Raw genomic sequence first — 23,094 nt, 5'->3', positions numbered from 1 at the left:
AAATATTTGTACTTTTACTCAAGTACATTTCTAGGAAGGCTGAAAAGTACTCGTTACTTTCAGGTCTGCTCTTTTTTCTTCTTCCCTAAAATCCTATTGGACACAAGCTGTTTTTGTCTAAGGAGGAGACCTATCACAGTGCACGCTCTCCACTGGGATGTACGTAAAGCGGAAATACGTCAAGCCTCCTCAAAACGATACCGCCAAAGTAGCCTGCGTTTGTCAACAGATAGCCGCAACAAGTCAAGACAGAGCCGCAACAATGGCTACGCCTGCGTCAGGAGAAGAAAGACAATCCGCTGAGTCGTCTGAGTCTGATAATGACCCGGACTCGGAGCAGAGACTTTCACAAAATCCTTGGTCGTATCTTAACTTAATGTTTGAGTTCGACCGAGTAAAAAACGAGGGCACAGACAAACCACAGACATTTATTTTCAAATGTTTGTGTCTGCCGAAGCAGAACTACCTCTCTGCTTTCAACAACTCAACATCGAATTCTCAGAAACAAGAGTTAAAAGATCCTTAAATTAATTTAGAAAAAATATAGTAATTTACTGATGTGGAAAATAAGAAATTTACTCTTACTCTTACTCTTACTTAAAGTAAATTTAAAAGCATTTACTTTTGGATACTTAAGTACCTTTAAAAGCAAGTACTTTTCTACTCTTACTCGAGTAATATTTTGACTGAGCTACTTTTACTTGTAACGGAGTACATTTTGACCAGTAGTATTTGTACTCTTACTCAAGTACTGGGGTCGAGTACTCTGTCCACCTCTGCCGATGTCATGTTGAGAGGACCCAGTGAGGCCTTTAAAGCAGGTTGACCTTTGAACTCCTGGATGTCAGATTGTACAGTAACCTTTAAACTCGGTCACAGATTAAATCAGTAGTCCATCTTTTTTCATTGGAGACAACTGATCGAGCCATTTCTTTATCAGCATCATTTAATGCATACTTTTATTGCTACTCGTCTAGACTACTGTAATGCATTCTATTTTGTGATGAGTCGGATGTTCATTACTGCAGCTTGTTCAGAAGTAAAGAAAAAAGAAGAAACAAGGCAATGTAAAAACAAGGAATGCATGTATAAGGAAAGGGAAAAACAAAACATATATATTTCTGCTTTTATTTTTAATCATGACAATTTTGGTCCTCCATATTAATCAACATAATCACAGACAATAAAAGCATGTGATTTATGCATACAAGAAATAAAATTTAATTCAGATGATTTACATGTCCATTTCTGACAAAGTAAAGATCATTTCACTCATACACTGCACGTGGCTTGCTTGACAAAAAGAATAACGGACAAACACATAGTATTCTGGATTTGTTATGGATGTAATGGAAAAAAAATGTGAATTGGACTTTTAAAAAGATTACATTCTTGGCACATTCTTGGCATTACTCTTGGCATCAGATATGAAAGCATTAAGGGGTATGGTCAATGCAAAATTAAGAAATATTTAAACCAAGAGGACAAGCACATGTATGGCTCAACATATCACAGGAATGAGCAGGTTTCGTGGGTACTGTTGCTTGATGTTTTTGACTTCTGTGTTTACTTGTGCTGTATGTGAAATTTAAGTAAATAAACATATTTTCTGGTCAATTTTCAGCTTCCTTCACTCTGCTAAATTTCAGCTATTGTCAATCTTGTGCAAAAGTCCCTACAATTACGAGGGATGCAAGTAACCAAAAGACTGCTATTTCCCTCTGTCAACATTTTGAAAGCTTCTACCTTCAGTAACAAGAACTCACGAAAAAATGGTTTTAGAGACGACTATAGCTATTAAACCCTTATGTTTTCAGGACAAGACTAAATGACAAGAATGCAACTAGCATGGCAAATAATATTTTGCATTTCTTAGAGACATGGCATTTTACCTCCTTTTGTTGTGGATTAATTGAGTAGCTGCATCACAGCTACTCAGCTACTCAGCAATAAACAAGCCAACAGAGATTTGCTCAAGGGTGTGGAGGCTCCTTTCTGCAATGTCAACAAAGATGTGATTTCAATGCCATCTTTTTTTTGTAAGACCTTTTTATTTTTCAACATCCTTTTTTAGGGCCCGAGCACTTGCAGTGCGAAGGCCCTATTGTAATTGCAGGAATTATTCTTCTTCTTCTTCTTCTTATTGTTCTGACAAAAGGAAGGCCTTTTTGCCCCCCTAAACGTGCCCAAAAAGTCACCAAATTTTGCATGCAAGTCAGGCCTGGCGAAAAATTTTATATTTAAGGGTTTGCATTAATGGGCGTGGTAAAATGGCTCAACAGCGCCCCCTTGAAAACTTTGTGCCTCAAGCCCCACAATGCGGTTTGTCGTACATGCACGAAAATCGGTACACACCTGTATCATGTCGCAACTTAAAGAAAAGTCTCTGGGCGTCATGTCGAGAAACCGAACAGGAAGTCGGCCATTTCGAATTAATCGTGTCACTTTGGCGCAATTTATGCCATTCCTTCGGCAGTTAATACGGCCCGAACCATAACGTGCCCCCAAGTGTGTTATACATCAAAATGTGCGTCTTCATCCTGCGACAACACGCATTACTTTTCTCTTTCAAAAGCGTTACCGTGGCGACGCTAGACGCCAAAAAGCGCGCCCACCCTTCATCTGGTTGGTTCAGACCGAAAAAACTTTGCGCCTCAAGCCCCAGAATACGGTGTGACGTACATGAACGAAAATCGGTACACACCTGTATCATGTCGCAACTTAAAGAAAAGTCTCTTGGCGCCATGGCCGAAACCGAACAGGAAGTCGGCCATTTTGAACATTCTGAATTAATCACGTAATTTTGGAGCAATATATGCCATTCCTTCGAGAATTAATACGGCCCGAACCGTATCGTGAACCCAGATGTGTTATACATACAAATGTGCGTCTCCATCCTGCGACTACACGCATTACTTTTCTCTTTCAAAAGTGTTACCGTGGCGACGCTAGACGCCAAAAAGCGTGCCCCCCCTTCATCTGATTGGTCCATATTTGATAGTTCCCCAAAAGGCACCAAAATTGGCATGCAAGCCAGGCCTGGCGATAAATTTGATATTTCATGGTTTGCATTAATGGGCGTGGCAAAATGGCTCAACAGCGCCCCCCGGAAAACTTTGTGCCTCAAGCCCTACAATACGGTTTGACGTACATGCACGAAAATCGCTACACACCTGTATCATGGCACAACTTAAAGAAAAGTCTCTTGGAGCCATGGCCGAAACCGAACAGGAAGTCGGCCATTTTGAAATCTGATTGGTCCATATTTGATAGTTCTCCAAAAGTCACCAAATTTGGCATGCAAGACAGACTTGGCGATAAATTTGATATTTCATGGTTTGCATTAATGGGCGTGGCCTAACGGCTCAACAGCGCCCCCTAGAATACTATTCTCTGCCATAACTTTTGAATGGTTTGACATAAAGAGTCGTGGGTGGTGTCATGGGACTCGGTATTGAGTCCTTTACCATAATTGGTGAAAATTAACCCCGCCCCTTCTTCTGATTGGTTGTCCCGATTTTCTGCTGTAACTTTTGAATGGTTTGACATAGAGAGTCATGGGTGGTGTCATCAGATTCTGTATGGAGTCCTTGGCCTTCATTGGCCTGAATTAGCCCCGCCCCTTCTTCTGATTGGTTGTCCCTTTTTCTGCTATATCTTTTGAATGGTTTGACATAGGAAGTCGTGGGTGGTGTCGTTTCTGATATGCTTATGGGGGGCGGTGGCCGTGAGTGCGAGGGCCCGTTCATCGCTGCTTGCAGCTTTAATTATTATTATTATTATTATTTTCCTGACAAAGTGATGGCCTTTTTGCCCCCCTTAACATGCCCAAAAAGTCACCAAATTTTGCACCCAGGTCAGGCCTGGCGAAAAATTTGATATTTAATGGTTTGCATTAATGGGTGTGGCAAAATGGCTCAACAGCGCCCCCTTGAAAACTTTGTGCCTCAAGCCCCACGATACGGTTTGACGTACATGCACGAAAATCGGTACACACCTGTATCATGGGACAACTTAAAGAAAAGTCTCTTGGGATCATGCCCGAAACCGAACAGGAAGTCGGCCATTTTGAATTAATCGTGTCACTTTGGCGCAATTTATGCCATTCCTTCGAAAGTTAATTCAGCCCGAACCGTAACGTGCACCCAGGTGTGTTATACATCAAAATGTGCGTCTCCATCCTGCGACCACACGCATTACTTTTCTCTTTCGAAAGCGTTACCGTGGCGACGCTAGACGCCAAAAAGCGCGCCCACCCTTCATCTGATTAATTCTGACAGAAAAAACTTTGCGCCTCAAGCCCCATAATACGGTTTGACGTACATGAACGGAAATCGGTACACACCTGTATCATGTTGCAACTAAAAGAAAAGTCTCTTGGCGCCATGGCCTAAACCGAACAGGAAGTCGGCCATTTTGAACATTCTGAATTAATCGCGTAATTTTGGAGCAATATATGCCATTCCTTCGAGAGTTAATTCAGCCCGAACCGTATCGTGAACCCAGATGTGTTATACATCAAAATGTGCGTCTCCATCCTGCGACTACACGCATTACTTTTCTCTTTCAAAAGTGTTACCGTGGCGACGCTAGACGCCAACAAGCGCACCCCCCCTTCATCTGATTGGTCCATATTTGATAGTTCCCCAAAAGGCACCAAATTTGGCATGCAAGCCAGGCCTGGCGATAAATTTGATATTTCATGGTTTGCATTAATGGGCGTGGCAAAATGGCTCAACAGCGCCCCCCGGAAAACTTTGTGCCTCAAGCCCCACAATACGGTTTGACGTACATGCACGAAAATCGCTACACACCTGTATCATGGCACAACTTAAAGAAAAGTCTCTTGGAGCCATGGCGGAAACCGAACAGGACGTCGGCCATTTTGAATAAATTGTGTCATTTTGGCGAAATTTATGCCATTCCTTCGGCAGTTAATTCAGCCCGAACCGTAACGTGCACCCAGGTGTGTTATACATCAAAATGTGCGTCTACATCCTGCGACACCACGCATTACTTTTCTCTTTCAAAAGTGTTACCGTGGCGACGCTAGACGCCAAAAGGCGCGCCCCCCCTTCATGTGATTGGTCCATATTTGATAGTTCTCCAAAAGTCACCAAATTTTGCATGCAAGCCAGGCCTGGTGATACATTTTATATTTCATGGTTTGCATTAATGGGCGTGGCCTAACGGCTCAACAGCGCCACCTTGAATACTTTTCTCTGCCATAACTTTTGAATGGTTTGACATAGAGAGTCGTGGGTGGTGTCATCAGATTCTGTATGGAGTCCTTGACCTTCATTGGCCTGAATTAGCCCCGCCCCTTCTTCTGATTGGTTGTCCCTTTTTTCTGCTATAAACTTTGAATGGTTTGACATAGGAAGTCGTAGGTGGTGTCAAGGGACTCTGCAATGAGTCCTTGAGCTTCTTTGGCCTGAATTAGCCCCGCCCCTTCTTCTGATTGGTTGTCCCTTTTTTATAATAAAATTGCCACGAGCCGCCAGTCGCTCTCGCGCTGACTCCCGCTTCCTGATTCAAACGTCTGCCGGCCCCGCCCCCCGACCAATCGGTGGCGAGTAGGGTGATGACGGCCCCGCCTCCCGACCAATCAGTGGCGCGGAGGGTGATGACGGCCCCGCCCCCCGACCAATCGGTGGCGAGTAGGGTGATGACGGCCCCGCCCCCCGACCAATCAGTGGCGAGTAGGGTGATGACGGCCCCGCCCCCCGACCAATCAGCTCCCTGTAATGTGGTGACGTCAGAAATATTCCCAGCTCAGCCCGGTTACAACCTTGGCAGAATGGTTACAGAAAAAGTAATAATTAAAATAGTAGGGTTTTACTAATATTTATAACTTACAAATATTTAAAAAAATTAGAAAAAACAGCTCCAGACTTACATTACTAAATATCGATATGTTGGTTTCTCCTAAGTCAGTAGGTCAATTAGAAATGAGAAGCTGAGTCTTAGCTCAGCCAGAGTGTTCCCGTCTTTGCAGTCAGAGATCAGAGTTCGATTCCCGCAGTATCCAGACTTTTTTGTCAGCAATTTTTTTTTTTCTACATCAATATGTGCGTCCCTGTCCTGCAACGACGCACATTACTTTTCTCATTTAAAAGCGTTACCGCGGCAACGCTAGACACCAAAAAGTGCGCCCACCCTTCATCTGATTGGTTCAGAGGGAAAAAACTTTGAGCCTCAAGCCCCATAATACGGTTTGACGTACATGAACGAAAATCGGTACACACCTGTATCATGTCGCAACTTAAAGAAAAGTCTCTTGGCGCCATGGCCGAAATTGAACAGGAAGTCGGCCATTTTGAATTAATTGTGTAATTTTGGCGCAATTAATGCCATTCCTTCGGCAATTAATACGGCCCGAACCGTAACGTGCATCCAGGTGACTTATACCTCAAAATGTGCGTCTCCATCTTGCGACTACGCGCATTACTTTTCTCTTTCAAAAGTGTTACCGTGGCGATGCTAGACGCCAAAAAGCGTGCCCCCTTAATCTGATTGGTCCATATTTGATAGTTCTCCAAAAGTCACCAAATTTTGCATGCAAGCCAGGCCTGGTGATAAATTTGATATTTCATGGTTTGCATTAATGGGCGTGGCAAAATGGCTCAACAGCACCCCCCGGAAAACTTTTCTCTGCCATAACTTTTGAATGGTTTGACATAAAGAGTCATGGGTGGTGTCATGGGACTCGGTATTGAGTCCTTGACCATAATTGGTGAAAATTAGCCCCTTCTTTTGATTGGTTGTCCCTATTTCCTGGTATAACTTTTGAATGGTTTGACATGGAGAGTCGTGGGTGGTGTCATCAGACTCTGTATGGAGTCCTTGACCTTCATTGGCCTGAATTAGCCCCGCCCCTTCTTGTGATTGGTTGTCCCTTTTTTCTGCTATAACTTTTGAATGGTTTGACATAGGAAGTCGTGGGTGGTGTCATTTCTGATATGCTTATGGGGGGCGGCGGCCGTGAGTGCGAGGGCCCGTTCATCGCTGCTTGCAGCTTTAATTATTCTTATAAGTGCAACGCTGAAAAACCAAGTAAGCCATTGTCCCCACAGGGCTTCATCAGCTGTGGCATTCGAGGGGAAGATGAATTTCCAATGTTGTGCATGCCATCTGGGGCCAGTATCTTGAGGTGTCCTTCAAGCACCATTCGCCATGTCTATGAGGAAGGCCTCAGAGACATGCCACTGTCAATGGTTGGTCCACTCTGACATGTGTAATGTCTCTCTGAGTGGCAAGATGTTGAAATGTGGATTACACATACAGAAAATGACATTCCTCAGCTTTGCAGACTGAAATGGAAATACAGTTTTCTAAATGCATAGGTGTGATTGGTGCCTTTGTTCTTGCATGTCAGAAAAGATGGTGACATGTGATGGAGGTGATGGAGACTGGTGTGCATAATCTGCAGAAAATGCTGAATCTGTCTCATTTACCTCTATAACCTCTAATATATACCGCTTGGTACCGGTCTGAGACAACCAAGAGCACCTACACAGTGGAAGAAGATTTTACTTTATTGTTGTAAAATCATCTGAGTCTGGTCAGCGGGCCCAAAATAGCAAGGAAATCCAAGTACCGTACATTATTCAAACACAACAGATTTTCCACAATAAAATATGCTTTTCTATTATGATAAAGTGTAGAATTTCAACAGCTTTCTCTTTTTTTCAACTTTCAACTGCAAGCAGCAATGAACGGGCCGTTGCACCCTTGTGAACGTTCAGTCGTGCTGCAGTGGAAGCGCTTGTATGACATTTAGCGGATGACACCACCCATTACTCTCTATATCAAACCATTCAAAAGTTATGGCAGAAAGGAGGCACTATCAGATATCGACCAATCAGATGAAGGGGCGGGGCTAATTTGCACCAATTATGTTCAAGGACTCAAAACTGAGTATGATGACACCACCCACGAGTCTTTATGTCAAACCATTCAAACGATATGGCAGAAAGTAGGAACTATCAAATAAAGAGCAATCAGATGAAGGGGGGGCATGCTTTTTGGCGTCTATCGTTGCCACGATAAAGCTTTTGACTGAGAAAAGTAATGCGCATCGTCGCAGGATCGAGACGCACATTTTGATGTATAACACGTGTATAACACATGTATAACACATTTGTATAACAAATGGTTCGGGCGAAGAAGCGGCCGAAGAAATGGCATAAATTGCGCCAAAATTACACGATTAATTCAAAATGGCCGACTTCCTGTTCGGTTTCGGCCATGGCGCCAAAAGACTTTTCTTTAAGTTGCGACATGATACTGGCCCTGCCGCCTGGCTTCGGCCTCCGCTCCCCCTCCTTCCCCCCCGATTCATACGCACACAGGCAAAGGTGCAGGGGACCGGAGCGTAGTCCCACGTAGCCCGGTACTCCCCGCCTCACGGTTTTAATAACACTGTAGACACTGCACATTCAACATTTAATAAATACATTTAACAAGGATACTTGAGAGGGGGAATCATTGTCAGCATGATACCCTGAGCTCCCCCTCCCTGGCCTGGGATAGGCGGGTCGTGATGCCCGGGATATACACACACACACACACACACACACACACACACACACACACACACACACACATAGCCACACATATACATACACATAGCCCCACAGATATGCACATACACACACACACACACACACACACACACACACACACACACACACACACACACACACACAGCCACTCAGACATATAAATATACACATGGAACATACAAACACATAGCCACACATACACACACACACACACACACACACACACACACACACACACACACACACACACACACACACACACACACACACACACACACACACACACAGCCACACACACATAGCCACACAGACATATACATACAAGCACACACACACATAGACATACACATTGGCATTTGGGTCGATTGCTGCTCGTGTTTTGGTCGGCTCCGTGTCGGTTTCGTGTTTCGTTTGTGGTTTTTGTTGCAGATTTCCAGTGCTCGACGTGTGCCTCCATGTGCTCTTGCTTCCTGGCAGCGGATGTCACCCCCCCCCACCAAAAACAAATATGTATGTGTATTTGTATGTATGCGTATATATATATATATATATATATATATATATATATATATATATATATATATATATGTATATGTATATATATATATATATATATATATATATATATATGTATATGTATATATATGTATATATATGTATATATATTAAATATAGTAACAATGCACATATATAGGCCTTAGTTGCGACATGATACAGGTGTGTACCGATTTTCGTGCATGTACGTCAAGCCAGGCCTCGCCCATTAATGCAAACCATTAAATATCAAATTTTTCGCCAGGCCTGGCTCGCATCACAAAATTTGGTGACTTTTGGGGCACGTTTAGGGGGGGCAAAAAAGCCCTCATTTCGAGAGAAGAAAAACGAGAAGAAAAATGAGAGAAAAAAAAAAAAAAAGTATTCCTACAGATACCTGTACAACAGGGCCTTCACACTGTAAGTGCTCGGGCCCTAAAAATGGAAGAACTACACCTCTGGTGCTGATTTTTGAGCCTTTGGAGCGTCATCTGGCTATTTGGGATTTTATGAGAGCTTTGCTATATTGACTGAACCATTAATTGAAGAATCAGCCTGCCAATTATTTTTTGCAAAATAATTGGCAGGCTTTACGTGAAACAACGAATAAATGAATTATTGAAACACTGACATGTTTGGGAATTAAAAAGTCAATGTCAATGTCAATATCTTATATAACTAAGACAGCTAAACACCAAATTCCCCAAAATGTCAGGAGTCGTGTTTCAGGGAAGAAAGCTTGAGCTGTGAGTGTGTCTGCATGCATTTGCACACCGCTCCACCTGGCTGCAGGGTGGTGTCAACTTGATGGATGATGAGCAAGGGACGGATGACTGACAATGAATGTGGACAGCTGAACAACTGCAGGCCAATAATGGCCGAGGTTTGTTATCTGATAACCTTGTGCCGTCTGCCGTGGAAAGTTGATCTGACAGCGTGAGGCTCAAGGCCACAGACCCACATGTGGGAGCACTGATAGCCACCAGGACGTAGAGAAGCTGACTGATGTGGAGTGAGGAGGACTGGGAGGGCTGAGAGGTGTAGAACCATTAACATGGGCATTTTACACATCAATTAAACAGTTAGTGTCTTTTTCCCTGTCTTTAAATTGGCAGATTCAAGGATGTGGTGTCTACTTTGTATAACAGAGTCTGGCATGTTACAGAAGTCCAGCATTCTGAAACATCCAGGACTCCCTAACATCAGACAGATTATACCTGGGGTCTTGACTCAGAAAAGGTCAAGGTCCATTTTGAAAAAAAAATCATTGGCTTTCTTTTAGAGCCTTATGCAAAGCACATTCAGAATCTGACTCCATCTGAATCCATTTTATGTTTGTATTTTATTGTGATCTGTGTTTTTAACGTTTTCATCCGATTTGAGCCCATGGCATCAGCCTGGCTTGCCCAGATCTACATACAGTAGAGCATCTGTTGGATGCACTGGGAGAAGCCCCATTTCCACTGAGCTGTTCAGTCCGGGCCGGTATGGTACAGAAGGATGAGAACTGACCGGCCAATTCAGGTGAGGGCTCGCGCTGCAAGTTGGACCACCACTGGGCATATGGGGCTTAGACCAAAATGTCTACTGTGGCCTCATATTATTGTGATGACAACAAATGTGATGCTGCAAACAACAGCAATGGTGGTCATTCAGGTGGTTTTTGTTTTAGTTCTTTGTATGTAACCGAACCGTATAATTTTCCTCTGGACCTGCAACTGAAGAGGGCCCAGAACTGCTCAGTGGAAATAAGGAAACAGGCCGGGGGGCCCTTCTCAGTTCTTCTGAGGCCTCTTCAGTGTACATTCCCTCAAATCTTGCATAGTGTCAGCTTGAATATCTTCAGATGGCATGTGACTTTGCATATGATAAAGCCACAAAACAATAATAAAACAAGCACAATTTGCAGCACACAGCCTGTTCAAGGCAACGGAGAGATACACTAGAGGCTCATTCTTTTTGGTTTGGAACGCTTCATCTGACATTATTACTAGAAAACTTAAAACGTATACAAATTTTTTTCATAAATCCTGCCTCAATCCTGCCTCATGCTCCTTTAATCCAACATTGTAAGAACTAATTACCTTAATAACCCACCACACCACACCACACCGACAGTCTCACCCAACCTCATCCCACTGAACACGAATTGGGCTTCTGATAATAGATCATTTAATTTAATTCCTCTATTAAGCATCAGGAAATTGCGTGAGTACTGAGGATATCAAATGAGAATACACCTTTTCCTTCACCTTGGCCAGGCATCAAAACTTCACAGACAAATAAATGAGAGTTGAGTTGTGTTGAATTGTACATTTTTTAGTGTCTCATTTATTTGCCCTCTGAAGACCAGCTCTATCAGATAGTAACCAGTCTTTTCACACATCCGTCTGTGACTTTAACTGGATGTATGTGCAGCTTGGAAAGGAAGCTATTTCCCTTTCAAATTACTTGTGTTATTTTATTCTTCTTTTACACTGATAAACTTCAGATAAATAGGTTAGGTAGCATGGATGTGATTCCACTACTGTATATTATGCATGACATGATAAAAAGGTTCATTTGATTTCATTTCTACATATATGGATGATGCAGTTTAGAGCTTATCAAAAATGAAAAAAAGAAACAAACATTAGAGAGAACCGTTGCCATGTATTATGTCTAAATCAGTGTGGTCATGAATGTTTTTTACAGACTCCTATCGAGTCTATAAAAAAAGATATCCTTCACCAGTTTCCTGTAACCATGGCAATAGGAAGTTCTCTCCAATCACATTTTTGCATTGTGTGTTAGGGAAGTGCACTGTTTCCTGCTGTTTTCAATGGCTTCCTCTCCTCTGGTGTGTACTTAAGATTTGTCATTTGGTCCTGGAAAGCTACACAGTTCTTCACCAGAGCTTTTGCTGTATTCATTTTTCTCAATTTTGGTTTCCTTTTGTTTTTCAACTGAATTTGTCTCCAACATTTCCACATATGAACAATGTAAGTTTGAGTTTTCCTGTAAATTTTAAGAACAGCTTTAAAAGAGGGGCAGTTTTAGATATGAACAGAATGCTTTGCTTCTTAGGCTATGTCTTTAATATGCTCAATACTACATTTTTTAAATGTGTATTAATCTTAAAATAATCATATGTCTTTCTGGGCTTTGTGTGATTACGTTTATAAAATAATTCACCTATTTAAAGGCACTGTAAACGGTCAAGTAATATGTTTAGGATTAGGTGTTTTATACAGATCTGAATTGCTTAGGTTGAAACATTGTTTTGGAACAGTATTTCTGTTCCTGTTTCATTAACATGCGCTGAAAAATACATGTTCATATATTGTTTGATGTACACATCATAAAAATACACAGTCCCTGGAGCAGAACAGTCATCTCCTGACTTTAACTTGACGTTTACTTTAGCAGTAACAGTAAGAGCCTCCCACTGGATAAGCACTGGAGTGATTGATATCTTTCAGATTACAACAAGTTATTTAACTTACTCGTACTGTGAGAAGCTTCTCATTACACAATCATTAGCATTTCCACATACAGGATGGAAGGAGAACCTGACATATGGGGACTAAACAGTCCTGTAGACACTCAACATCTGGACTGAATTTCGGTCTGCTGAACTGCCACAGGAGCATCAAGCTGCTTGGAGATGATCTTAAAACTTTACTTATAAATCCATATGAGCATCACCATTACCTTGTAATATGCTTGTCATAATTTTCTTTTTGATCCCCTAAGAAAACATCTCAACTTCCTCTGGCACATATTCAGAGTGGCGAACTCTATGATACCAAACCACCAAAGTGATTCCTTTTAACCTTTTACACAGGATATGATTTAATTTCACATCACTATGGTTGCCTTTTGTTTGAAGTGAGTTGAGATAGACTTCTGCACACCCACGTGACTCTGTAGGAATTAAATTGGTATAGAAAATTGATGGATGGATGAAATTATGTCACTACCGTCATTTTTTTTTCTAGCTGTACCAACTATTTTGTCCAGGCCAGTTTCATTTGTTTTATTTTGTAAAAAAAATCTGTTGAACTACAGTCGATGTTCACTGAAGTTTTCATTAATTTACAGGTTATTTCAGTGACCATTGTCGGTGTCGATACTAACAATTTTGGCCATGTTTGTACCTTATATTGTAAAAAATTTTAAATATTATAAGTTCATAATGTGCAATACAATTTTTTAAAACTGAAATAAAGAAAGGAAAATGATGAAACATGGCATAAATAGAAAATGCCCTCTGTAGTACACAAGTCTTTATTTGACAATATTTAGTGATCAAAAACCTTTATTTTGCAGAGTTGCTGAATTTTACTTCCTGGTGACTCCTGCTCATACTTCTGGGTATGGATGGATAACTTCATTAAAGACTCCACCGCAGTTTCCACTAATCAAACCCGGACGCAATGCAGCCTGGCCATCCGGTAATCAGTTCCATCTCTCTTCAGATCCATCCCCAGGCCAAGATTGCTTTTCTTAACAGTCCGCACCCAATCCGCTTTGATACCATCCAGCCAATCTTTGTCAAGGCCATAATCAATCCTAAGCAGGGAATGGAAGAGCCCCTTCAGCTGCAGACCCCCCAGCCCCCAAGGAGCTGCAGCTCACCTGGACCTGCAGGGAAATCATGCTGGAACTTGGACTTAAGGGTGGCAGTGCTTTTGGTGACTCTGGCAGGAGTCGTAATCCTGCTGCTGCTGTACAAACTTTTACAGCTGAGACACAGGTGTGTAAATGAACAGTTTCATTAGTCTAATTGTCATTCCTTGTGAGCAAATCCCACTAAAGTTTCCTTTGGTATTATACCCATCTGTTTTTCTCACAGCTATTGTAGAGGAGCAGCATATCAGCTGGAAGGGTCATCTTAATAATGTGACAATATACTGTCTACGTGAAGTTAGGATGGCAGTAGGATAGCAGTGCTAACATTTGTGTGGGCTACCACTTCAGTCTAGTCTTATATGCAGTCATATGCAGTATACACAGTGTTTCTCCCACAGTGTTAAAGGGGACCTACAGGGTCGGCGTCATGGGGGGTCATCCGCGGGCCATGCCCCCCCAAATGAGTAATTGTGCCCCCCTCCACTCGCCCACAAGCAGGCCAAGCCTTTGTTGCAAACTTTGTATTTTATTGATTACTTATCTTATTGAACGTGAAATCATCCTTCGTAAATTACATTTAATTAAAACCCGTGCTTATTAATCACAAAACACAGGTTAAACATCATGACCAAATCCGCTCCGACCCGGTGTGTCAGTATCAGCGCAGACAGACTGCAGCTTCGCCTGAATTATGGTTCTGCGTTAAATCGACGGCGTAGGGTCGCGGTGCGGTGTGCGTCGCCGCATACCCTACACCGTCGGTTCTGCGTTGGTGTGACGTGGAACCATAAATCAGCCACCGTGAGCAAAGGGTTGGGGGAGCTGGGTTGATGTTGATCCGCGGACCAAACTTGTTAAGGAGCATCAAACTCACTCTTATCTACGCGGAAATAACGCTAAAATATAAAGAAGGCCACTTAAAAAGTGTGATCTATGGTGAAATAGGAAAATTAAGATGTGCAACTCTTCTAAAGGTGAGACATGCATTTAATTGACTTCATGGCGCCAGCCTTGGCGTTTATTATTACGCAAATGTGGAATGTTTGGGTCTGTCTAATTTCGTCAAATTAAATTTGGAGATTCACCGTTCACATATTTATGTGTATGCGTTGTATGAGAGAGAGATGGAGAGGGCGAGGGAGGGAGGGAGAGACGTGGCCTGTACGTCGTTGTTTTTTGTTTTTTTTTGCAGTTTGGGTGCACAATACACGTGTGTGTGTATTAAAAAGAGATTTTGCAGTATGTTGTGTAATTGAAACTGGTTTGCTGTGATCGTTGATGGCAAACTCATATTAAGCATTTACATCATATTGCGTTCTTGAACGGCAGTTTGTGCCCCCCCGCTGGTTATTATGTGCCCCCCAATTAGATCTGTTCTGCCGCCGACTCTGGGGACCTATTATGAAAAACACATTTTTTCTTGTTTTAACATATATAAAGTGGTCTCCTGTCACCCTGCCAACACAGAAAAGATGAAATGCCACGAAATTCTGCAGGGTCAGTACACCCCGCATGGCTGAATCTTCCAGTGTCATGTGACTTCTATGAGGCGTTCAGAATCTGCTCCCATCGTGACGTCACGACGGGAGCAGATTTCCATAGGTCGGCCTCCGCTGCTGAAACCACGCCCACAGCTCTCCCTCTCCGCCGGCTGGAGCTCCGCCATTGTTTAGAAGTGGTGACTGCTTCCACAGCGAGGGACAGTTTTTGCATCGACATTTACCGTCATAAAAGGATCAGTGCCCACAGTACGGACCCGGCAACTGCACACGAGTCAGCGGTAAGTGAAGTTATTTTTTTATGTTATTTATATTTATCTACAAGTATGATCTTTGCATGGGCTAAGTATTTAGCTTAGCTCCGGAGCACCGGGGCCACTCGGCGGCTCCATTGTTCCCTAATGGAGCCACTCACCCGTTAGGTAACACCAGATTTCTATTAGTAATACATTTTTCTTCTGTTTATGGTTTCAGATCTTCCAATCAATGCACCTGAAGCTGTTCAACGACACCTTCAGAAGACGCACGGTCCTTCCTTGAGCCAGCAATAGTGCATACATGTTATTTATATACAACTTATGTTTTATTTTTTTAACAATAAAGTTGCCATTTGTGAAAATTCAGTGTTGTGATTTCTTTACAGTTAACATGATTCATTTGTCTTGTAACATAAGAAATGAAATGATGAATTGGAGTAAATAACTGTGGTGTACCTGTTTAGAATTCTATTAAATCTTCCTGTGTGAATTAGTGTGAAGACGAGGTGACCCGTTCCCTCTTCAGGTAACTAAAGGCTGATTTATGGTTCGTTACACCAACGCAGAGCCTACGGCGTAGGGTACGCGTTGATTTAACGCAGAACCGTAAATCAGGCTTAAGATCCATTTACACCGTGTAACTGAATGAGAGCGTCCGACTATCACGTCGAGCTGCGGGACATCGGACGCTCTCTGTCCACACTGAAACCATTAAACTCGCGGCCAGTTAGGACAGTCCAATACAAAAAAAATAAAGCAATGGAATTTATTTTGTCGCCGAAGCTCCCTCGCATGGGACACGCTTTGTGTACGCAGCCGGCTCTTCAGCCCGGAGAGGCTTTGTTCCCTCTCCTCCTACACATCATTCAGGCAGCCAATCAGCGCAGAGCCTCATTATCATAGCCTCCCCTCCCCTCAGAATCCAGCACAGAAAATGAGGTTAGAAGCGGTAAAACTAGAGACATGGCTGACAGGCTGAATTTCCGATTTATGTAAAAAAAACAAGCTTTAGATTGTTTTTAAGACATTCAAGGCCTGTTTAACATATACATTAAATGCCATAATAGGTCCCCTTTAATGTTTTCAGTGGGCTGCCCAGGTATTTTAAAGGCAGCTTAAAAATATTTGGTAAACCCATAGTTTACCAAATGGTCAAAATTCTAATAGGCCATAGTCTTATTTTTTTATGTCCTGTTTGGATGCATTTTATGAGATATTAATTAAATGACTGTGACACCTTGGAGCAAAATACAGGGATCTATTCATGCACGTTGTCAGAGGAACAATTCATAATCATTTCCAAAAAGTTTTCTAAAGGTCAAAAATTACAAAATTTTTCAAATTTATGCTCCCACCCTCACCTATGGTCATGAACTTTGGGTAATGACTGAAAGGACAAGATCGCGGGTACAAGATGAGTTTCCTGTGCAGTGTGGCTGGCAACTCCCTTACAGATAGGGTGAGAAGCTCAGTCAGTCAGGACGAGCTCGGAGTCGAGCTGCTGCTCTTTTACATCAAGAGGAGTCAGCTGAGGTGTCTTGGGCTTCTGACGCCCCCTGGACGCCTCCCTAGGGAGGTGTTCCAGGCATGTCCCACCGGGAGGAGACCCCGGGGAAGACCCAGGACACGCTGGAGAGACTATGTCTCTCGGCTGGCCTGGGAACGTCTCGGACTCCCCTCGGAAAGGAGCTGGAGGAAGAGCTAGAGAGAGGGAAGTTTGGGCATCTCTGCTCAGACTGCTGGCCTTCCCAGATAAGTGGAGGAAAATGGTTAGATGGATGAACATTTTTAGTATATATACAGTTGAGCAAATGTTTGTGTATTTACAGTACCTTCATTCCTATGTTTTTTGTGTGAAGAATATATCATTATTTACTTAAAAAAAAATAGGAAAAGAATTGAAGTTATGGGGTTATTGGGATTGCCCATATGATTTATATTTATGTTTTTAAATTTCTTCATTTTTGTTAGTTGGCACAATGAAAACAGTTTTACTGAGATTGTGTTTGCAATTACCAGTCAGTTAAACTCAGGCAAAATGTTTCATGAGACAGTGTAAAAAAACAAGGCAAAAAACAAACATTTAAAGAGTTTCCTGTGGGAAAAAAACACGTAAAATTATGCACAATGCCCCTTTTTGTACATGCAGAGCCTGAGGCAAAAAGTGTAAGAAAACTAATTTAGTGGATGATCACTGCCATAGTTAGTTATTTTTTAGTGTTTCCCCAGCCAACTCTTTTGAAGAAAACCAAGCAGTAAGTCACATTATGGTGTGAAACCATCATCAAATCAAACCTTTTTTCCCCTGTGGTTATAATCAAAGTAATGGACATATGCAGCTTTGGCTGTGCGTACTATAACTCCAATTCCCCAAAAGCTAATACACTGTGTAAACTGTAAATTAAAAACAGAATGCAATGATTTGCAAATCTCATAAACCAATAATTTATTCTCAATAGAACATAAGCATCATATGAGACATTTTGACATTTTGTTCAAAACATTATCTCATTTTGAATTTGAAGGCAGCAAAACATCTCAAAACTGTTGGAAAAAGACAATATTTACGGGTGTAGGATCTCCTCTACTAGCAACTGTCTGTAAATATCTGGGAAGAAAGGAAACCAGTTTTTGGAGTTTTAGGAGAGGAATGTTGTCCCAATCTTGTCTGATTCAGGATTATGGCTGATCAACTGGACCTTTCTTGCCAGATTTTTGTTTCACGATATGCTAGATGTTTTTTATTAATGAACGGTGTGGACTGGAATCAGGCCAATTCTGCACTGGGACTCTTCTCCTATTAAATCACAATGTCATGAATGTTTAACATGGTTTAACATTGTCTTTATAAAATATGCAAGACTTGCCTTGAAATAGATGTCTGGATGGGATGTTACTCTAAAATCTCTAGGTACCTTTCAGCCTTTATGGTGCCTTTCCAGATGTGCAAGCCAGACAGAAGGGCAAAGGCATGGGCTGCTTGATAATGGTAATTTTTCCAAACAAAAAATTCTAATTTGATCCATCTGACCATAGAACAGTCTTCCATTTTGACTCAGACCATTTCAAATGAGCTTTGGCCTAGAAAAGATGGTGGTGTTTCTGCATCCTGTTCACATATGGCTTCTTGTTTGAATGAAAGAGCCATAAGCTTTATTTGTGGATTGTACAGTAAAGTAATGGTGATCAGAGAGTGATGTCTGGAATGGGCTTCTAGCCCATGGCGTGATTTCCAGTATAGTGAATTATGTCTGTTTCTAATGCAGTGCCACTTGGTGGCCTAAAGATCACGAGCATCTAGTTTTGACCTTTAGCCTTGTCCCTTGCACAGAACAATTCCTCTAATTCTCTGAATGTCTTTATATTGGACACTGGAGATGGTGGAATCTACAAAGTCTTTGTCATTTTTGGACGTAGTTTGTCACAGATTGGTTGTGCCCGTCTACATTTATAACTGAGATTATCTACCTCTTCTCAATGCTTCTTTTACACCCAGCCATGTTACTGACCTGTTGCCAATCAACCTAATTAGTTTTCAAATCTTCCTCCAGTTGTGTTTGATTTATGCCAAATACTTCTCTATCCCCTGTTCCAACTTGTTAGAGATGTGTTGCTGCCATTAAATTAAAAATTAACTAATATGTTTAAAGAAATAGCTAAATGTGTCAAATGACGTTTTCTACATCTGATATGTTGTTTATGTTCTACTGGGAACTGTCAGTTATGTGATTTGCGAGACATGTTTTTTTCTTTAAATTTTACATTGTCCCAGGTTTTTTGGAACTGGAGTCATAAATATCCACTAACATGCCAAAATGTTAAACTAAAGTCACGTATGTGGAATTTTTGACATCATCTACCTCTGTAAAGATGACCGGTATTTTGAGTGGTAGCGGCTTGTTGGAGTTTCCAAACTTGAGGAAGGTATGACTTATTAGCTAAGTGGTCATATTTGGTCACTTCAGTAGGACTACAGTCTATACATATTTCAAAAAAAGTTAAGTTACAATATTAATAGAGGCATTTTAATATTCTCCCATAAGCCTTTAGAGTTGATTTGACTGCCATATAAAGGATTAAGGGGTATAGGATCTATTCAACTTGTCTGTTCAGATATACAGACTTTCTGTGAGCTTGAAATGGATGAAATAATGTGCAACCAACCAAAAAATTGCCAAAAGGAAATAACAGTCTTCAGAAGAGTCACGTAGCAGGGGGGTTATTTGATGTTCTAGTTGAGTAATATATTTATTATTCCACATTTGATGTATTCGCACTAAACAGTTTTAATGGGTCTCTTGATTTTGGGAACCTTTTCCAAGGACCTCATAATTTACTGGCCCGTTCTTCTGACTGTCTGCTTACCATAGATGACAACACTGAAGAAATCTTATGGCTGGGTGCAGCAGGTATTAGACGTGTGAAAATACCATCTTAATTCAACGGTCACATCAAGACTCAATATACTCTGAGTTTTATTTTTGGTTCTTGGTTTTGTTTTTGTTTTACTTTTTCAAGATTATATTGCAGATTTTACGAGTGGTTATGTAGGTTCCAGTGGTGGGTTAATTTGTTAAACCAGCATTTGCAAACTAATATTTATTTTCAAATTATTTATATGTATATATATATATATATATATATATATATATATATATATATATATATATATATATATATATAATTTTGTGTATTTTTAAATGTGTATCTTAAAAAAAATAAATTTACAGATACGTTTGCAGATACTACCTCATAATAGCAACATACTGTACAGTAAAATGCTAAAAGTAAGATGTCTATCATTCAGTAAAAATGAAATCTTATTGAGTTTCATTATATTGAGCTGACATCTGAACCATACATTTGTTCCAACAGATTATACCCAGACTTTTTTTTTTTTCCAGTTCTGGAACAAGCTTGACTCTTTCCAACCCTCCAGTTTTTGCACTAAGGCAAGCTAACCAGATCTTTCTAACCACTTCTGCCCAGATGCACGGACGACATTTACATGGATACTAATTTCAACCAAAGTGCTTGTGTTTTATTTTTGTTTCCTCGGGGGGGTCGTCCAAACTGGGAGGTGTGCCTGCTCTGCCCATGGGGGTGTCGTCATGGGGGTCCCTCAGGCCTGGGTAGCTGGGGGTGGGACTCCACCTTCTGTGTGTGGTCTGTCCAGGTTGGGGGGGTCTCCGTGGCGATGCTCCTTGTGGTCATGGTCGGTGGAGCCTCTCGGTGTGGACGGCCACCCATAGGTAGTGTTTTCCTCACCTGGATCGTTAGTGCTAAGCCATGTCACCAGTCCACTTACTGTGTGTGTGTGTGTGTGTGTGTGTGTGGGCGTGAGAGTGTGTGCACATGTGTATGAGCGTGAGTGAGTGTGTGTGTATGCGTGGGGGGTGGGGGGTGGGGTCATATGGGATGTTTTAAATTGTGTTTTCTGATTGTCATTTTATATGTGTTGCAATTCTTAAATGTATGATATGGTGCTATATAAATAAATAAAGTTTAAGTTTAAGTTTAAGTTTATTGTCTGATGTTGTTTGTGGTTATTTTATATTTGTTTAATATGAGTCAAACTTGTGCGGTAAACAATGGAAAAGAAAAAGAAATGGTGCTGACTTGACACATTTGTTCATTGTTGTGTTCTGCAGGCTGGGATTGGCCAGGGCAAGCCATGGTTTGGAGTACAGCAGCTTCTACTACAGAGCCACTTATACTCTTAAACCCTTCACATCTGTTCAGGACGTGCCTGTGAAGAATGGAACGGCCCCTGAATATACTCCTCCAATTCAAACAGTAACTGCAGTAACGCCCGCTGTCATTACCCCAGTACCACCGCCACCTGTGCCCCCTCAACCTATACTCTCACTCCCTACTCCTGCACTGCCTCTTCCAGCTGTCCACCCAACACCATCTCTCCCTCAAACACCGCGTGTGCTATCACTCCCTCTCCCCCTGCCAGTAATCAACACCACCCCGCCCAGCCCTCACCTGTCATGGGGTGCATGTTCAGATGTAGATGTTTACTCCCGGATAGGAGCTTTCAGGCCCTCCAGGCTTTCCAGCCTCTCCAGCCAATCAACGGTCATCCTGTTTGAACACTCGTCTCTCTGAACTCAGACACAGAACAAGATCGTCAATATGAGTTAATACGTCATATTTTCTATGATTTAAAATAAAATGTATGCTTCAGTGCTTTAAATTGATCAGTGCAACAAAAACAACCCTTAATTTAGGTGGAAGCACTTTGTAACTGGCCTATAATCAGTTTCTTTCCTTCAGCATTACAACTACTCTCTAATCTTTTCTGAGCCAAATAAAAAGATAAAATAAAGTGACTAAACACGGCAGTAAATTTTGTAAAAAGAAAAACACAAACTAAATAACCTGGTATAGTTCAAATATCAAGGCTTATTTTCTGCGCGTGTGTGTGTGTGTGTGTGTGAGTGTGTGTGTGTGTGTCAGGGTTTAAGACAGCTGCATGACTCCATGACTGCACATAATCAATGTATAATTTAAAGAGAATATGCTTTGCTGCGCTGCCAATTATACTGGAAGACTGTCTCAACTGGCTGTGCGTTGACTTAGAAGGATCTGAGCATGAATACAAAACAATTTTTAAAATGAAAGGTCTCACTGCGGATGAAGCTCTGCACCTCCTCTGGCGGGGTTTGAGGAAACGAACCCTTGAGCCACCACAAATCATTTCAAGACACCACCAAGAAAAAGTTCACATGGCCCTGCAGGTTGAGCGCTGATACGATCACGCCAGCGACAAGCCGACTGATGTGGGGTCCCAGAGGAGTACCACGAGCTTTGGCCATGTTTTGCATGTTGTTTGGGTTGCAAATATAAGCATTTACCTTAGCAAAGAACATAAAAAAGCATCAGTTTCATAAATATTCAGATATTGGCTAATTTATCTTTTGCCTCTGAGTTTGTGCATTTTATAATTTTTACTTCTCTTTAGACGCAATATACCAAAGCTGAAAATTCACTAAACTGTTATTAAGAAACTCATGTGGTAGGATTAAACAAATCTCTTTAAGCACTTAAACATCACCTAGTGATTTCAAATTAAGCTACTTTTTTACTTCACATTATTTGCTAACCCTTATTCTTATATCTATACATATAAGCTAAGCACAAAAAATAAGTCTGGCGGCCTATTTTTATATATATATATATATATATATATATATATATATATATATATATATATACTGTATATATATATTGTGTGGCGGACACAATTATGGATCTCGCACCCATCAGGACTGTAGGGAAGGGGGCGTGGTCACAAGGCGTTTTATGGTTGCTTAGCAACGCGTGTTCTGTTGAGTTGTCAGCTGTTAGTTGTCAACTGTCAGTTTCTGTGGCAGTTAGATTCCGTTGTCTGGGAATAAAGTCCTGTTTTACCAACCTCTGAGTCGAGCCTCATCCTGCCACATTGGCGACCCCTTTTTTGAACATGTTCGAGGAAACAGAAGACATCTCGTCCTCATCTCATCAGCCTCCGCAGTCCGCAAGTTCCGCTGCGGCTTTGAGGCTCCCTGAGTTTTGGCAGGAGGACCCAGGCTAGTGGTTCGAGCACATCGAGGCGCTGTTCCATCTGCGGGGAAT

General features: G+C 41.6%; 1 protein-coding gene across 1 annotated transcript; it reads left to right on the top strand.

The window, feature by feature from the left end:
- The first annotated feature begins 11,968 nt into the window (after nucleotides 1–11,968).
- LOC133454770 (amyloid beta A4 precursor protein-binding family B member 1-interacting protein) lies at nucleotides 11,969–22,878 on the top strand. The gene is made up of 3 exons (XM_061733493.1): nucleotides 11,969–12,082; nucleotides 13,413–13,839; nucleotides 21,123–22,878. Exons 2-3 carry the CDS (start codon nucleotides 13,520–13,522, stop codon nucleotides 21,583–21,585), a joined length of 783 nt encoding a protein of 260 aa, XP_061589477.1. The 5' UTR covers nucleotides 11,969–12,082; nucleotides 13,413–13,519; the 3' UTR covers nucleotides 21,586–22,878.
- Nucleotides 22,879–23,094: the final 216 nt, after the last annotated feature.

Source organism: Cololabis saira, chromosome 11 (assembly GCF_033807715.1).
Source record: "Cololabis saira isolate AMF1-May2022 chromosome 11, fColSai1.1, whole genome shotgun sequence".
NCBI classification, from domain to species: domain Eukaryota; kingdom Metazoa; phylum Chordata; class Actinopteri; order Beloniformes; family Belonidae; genus Cololabis; species Cololabis saira.
Note: the sequence above shows the minus strand (reverse complement) of the source record. Positions and strands in the feature narration are given on the sequence as shown.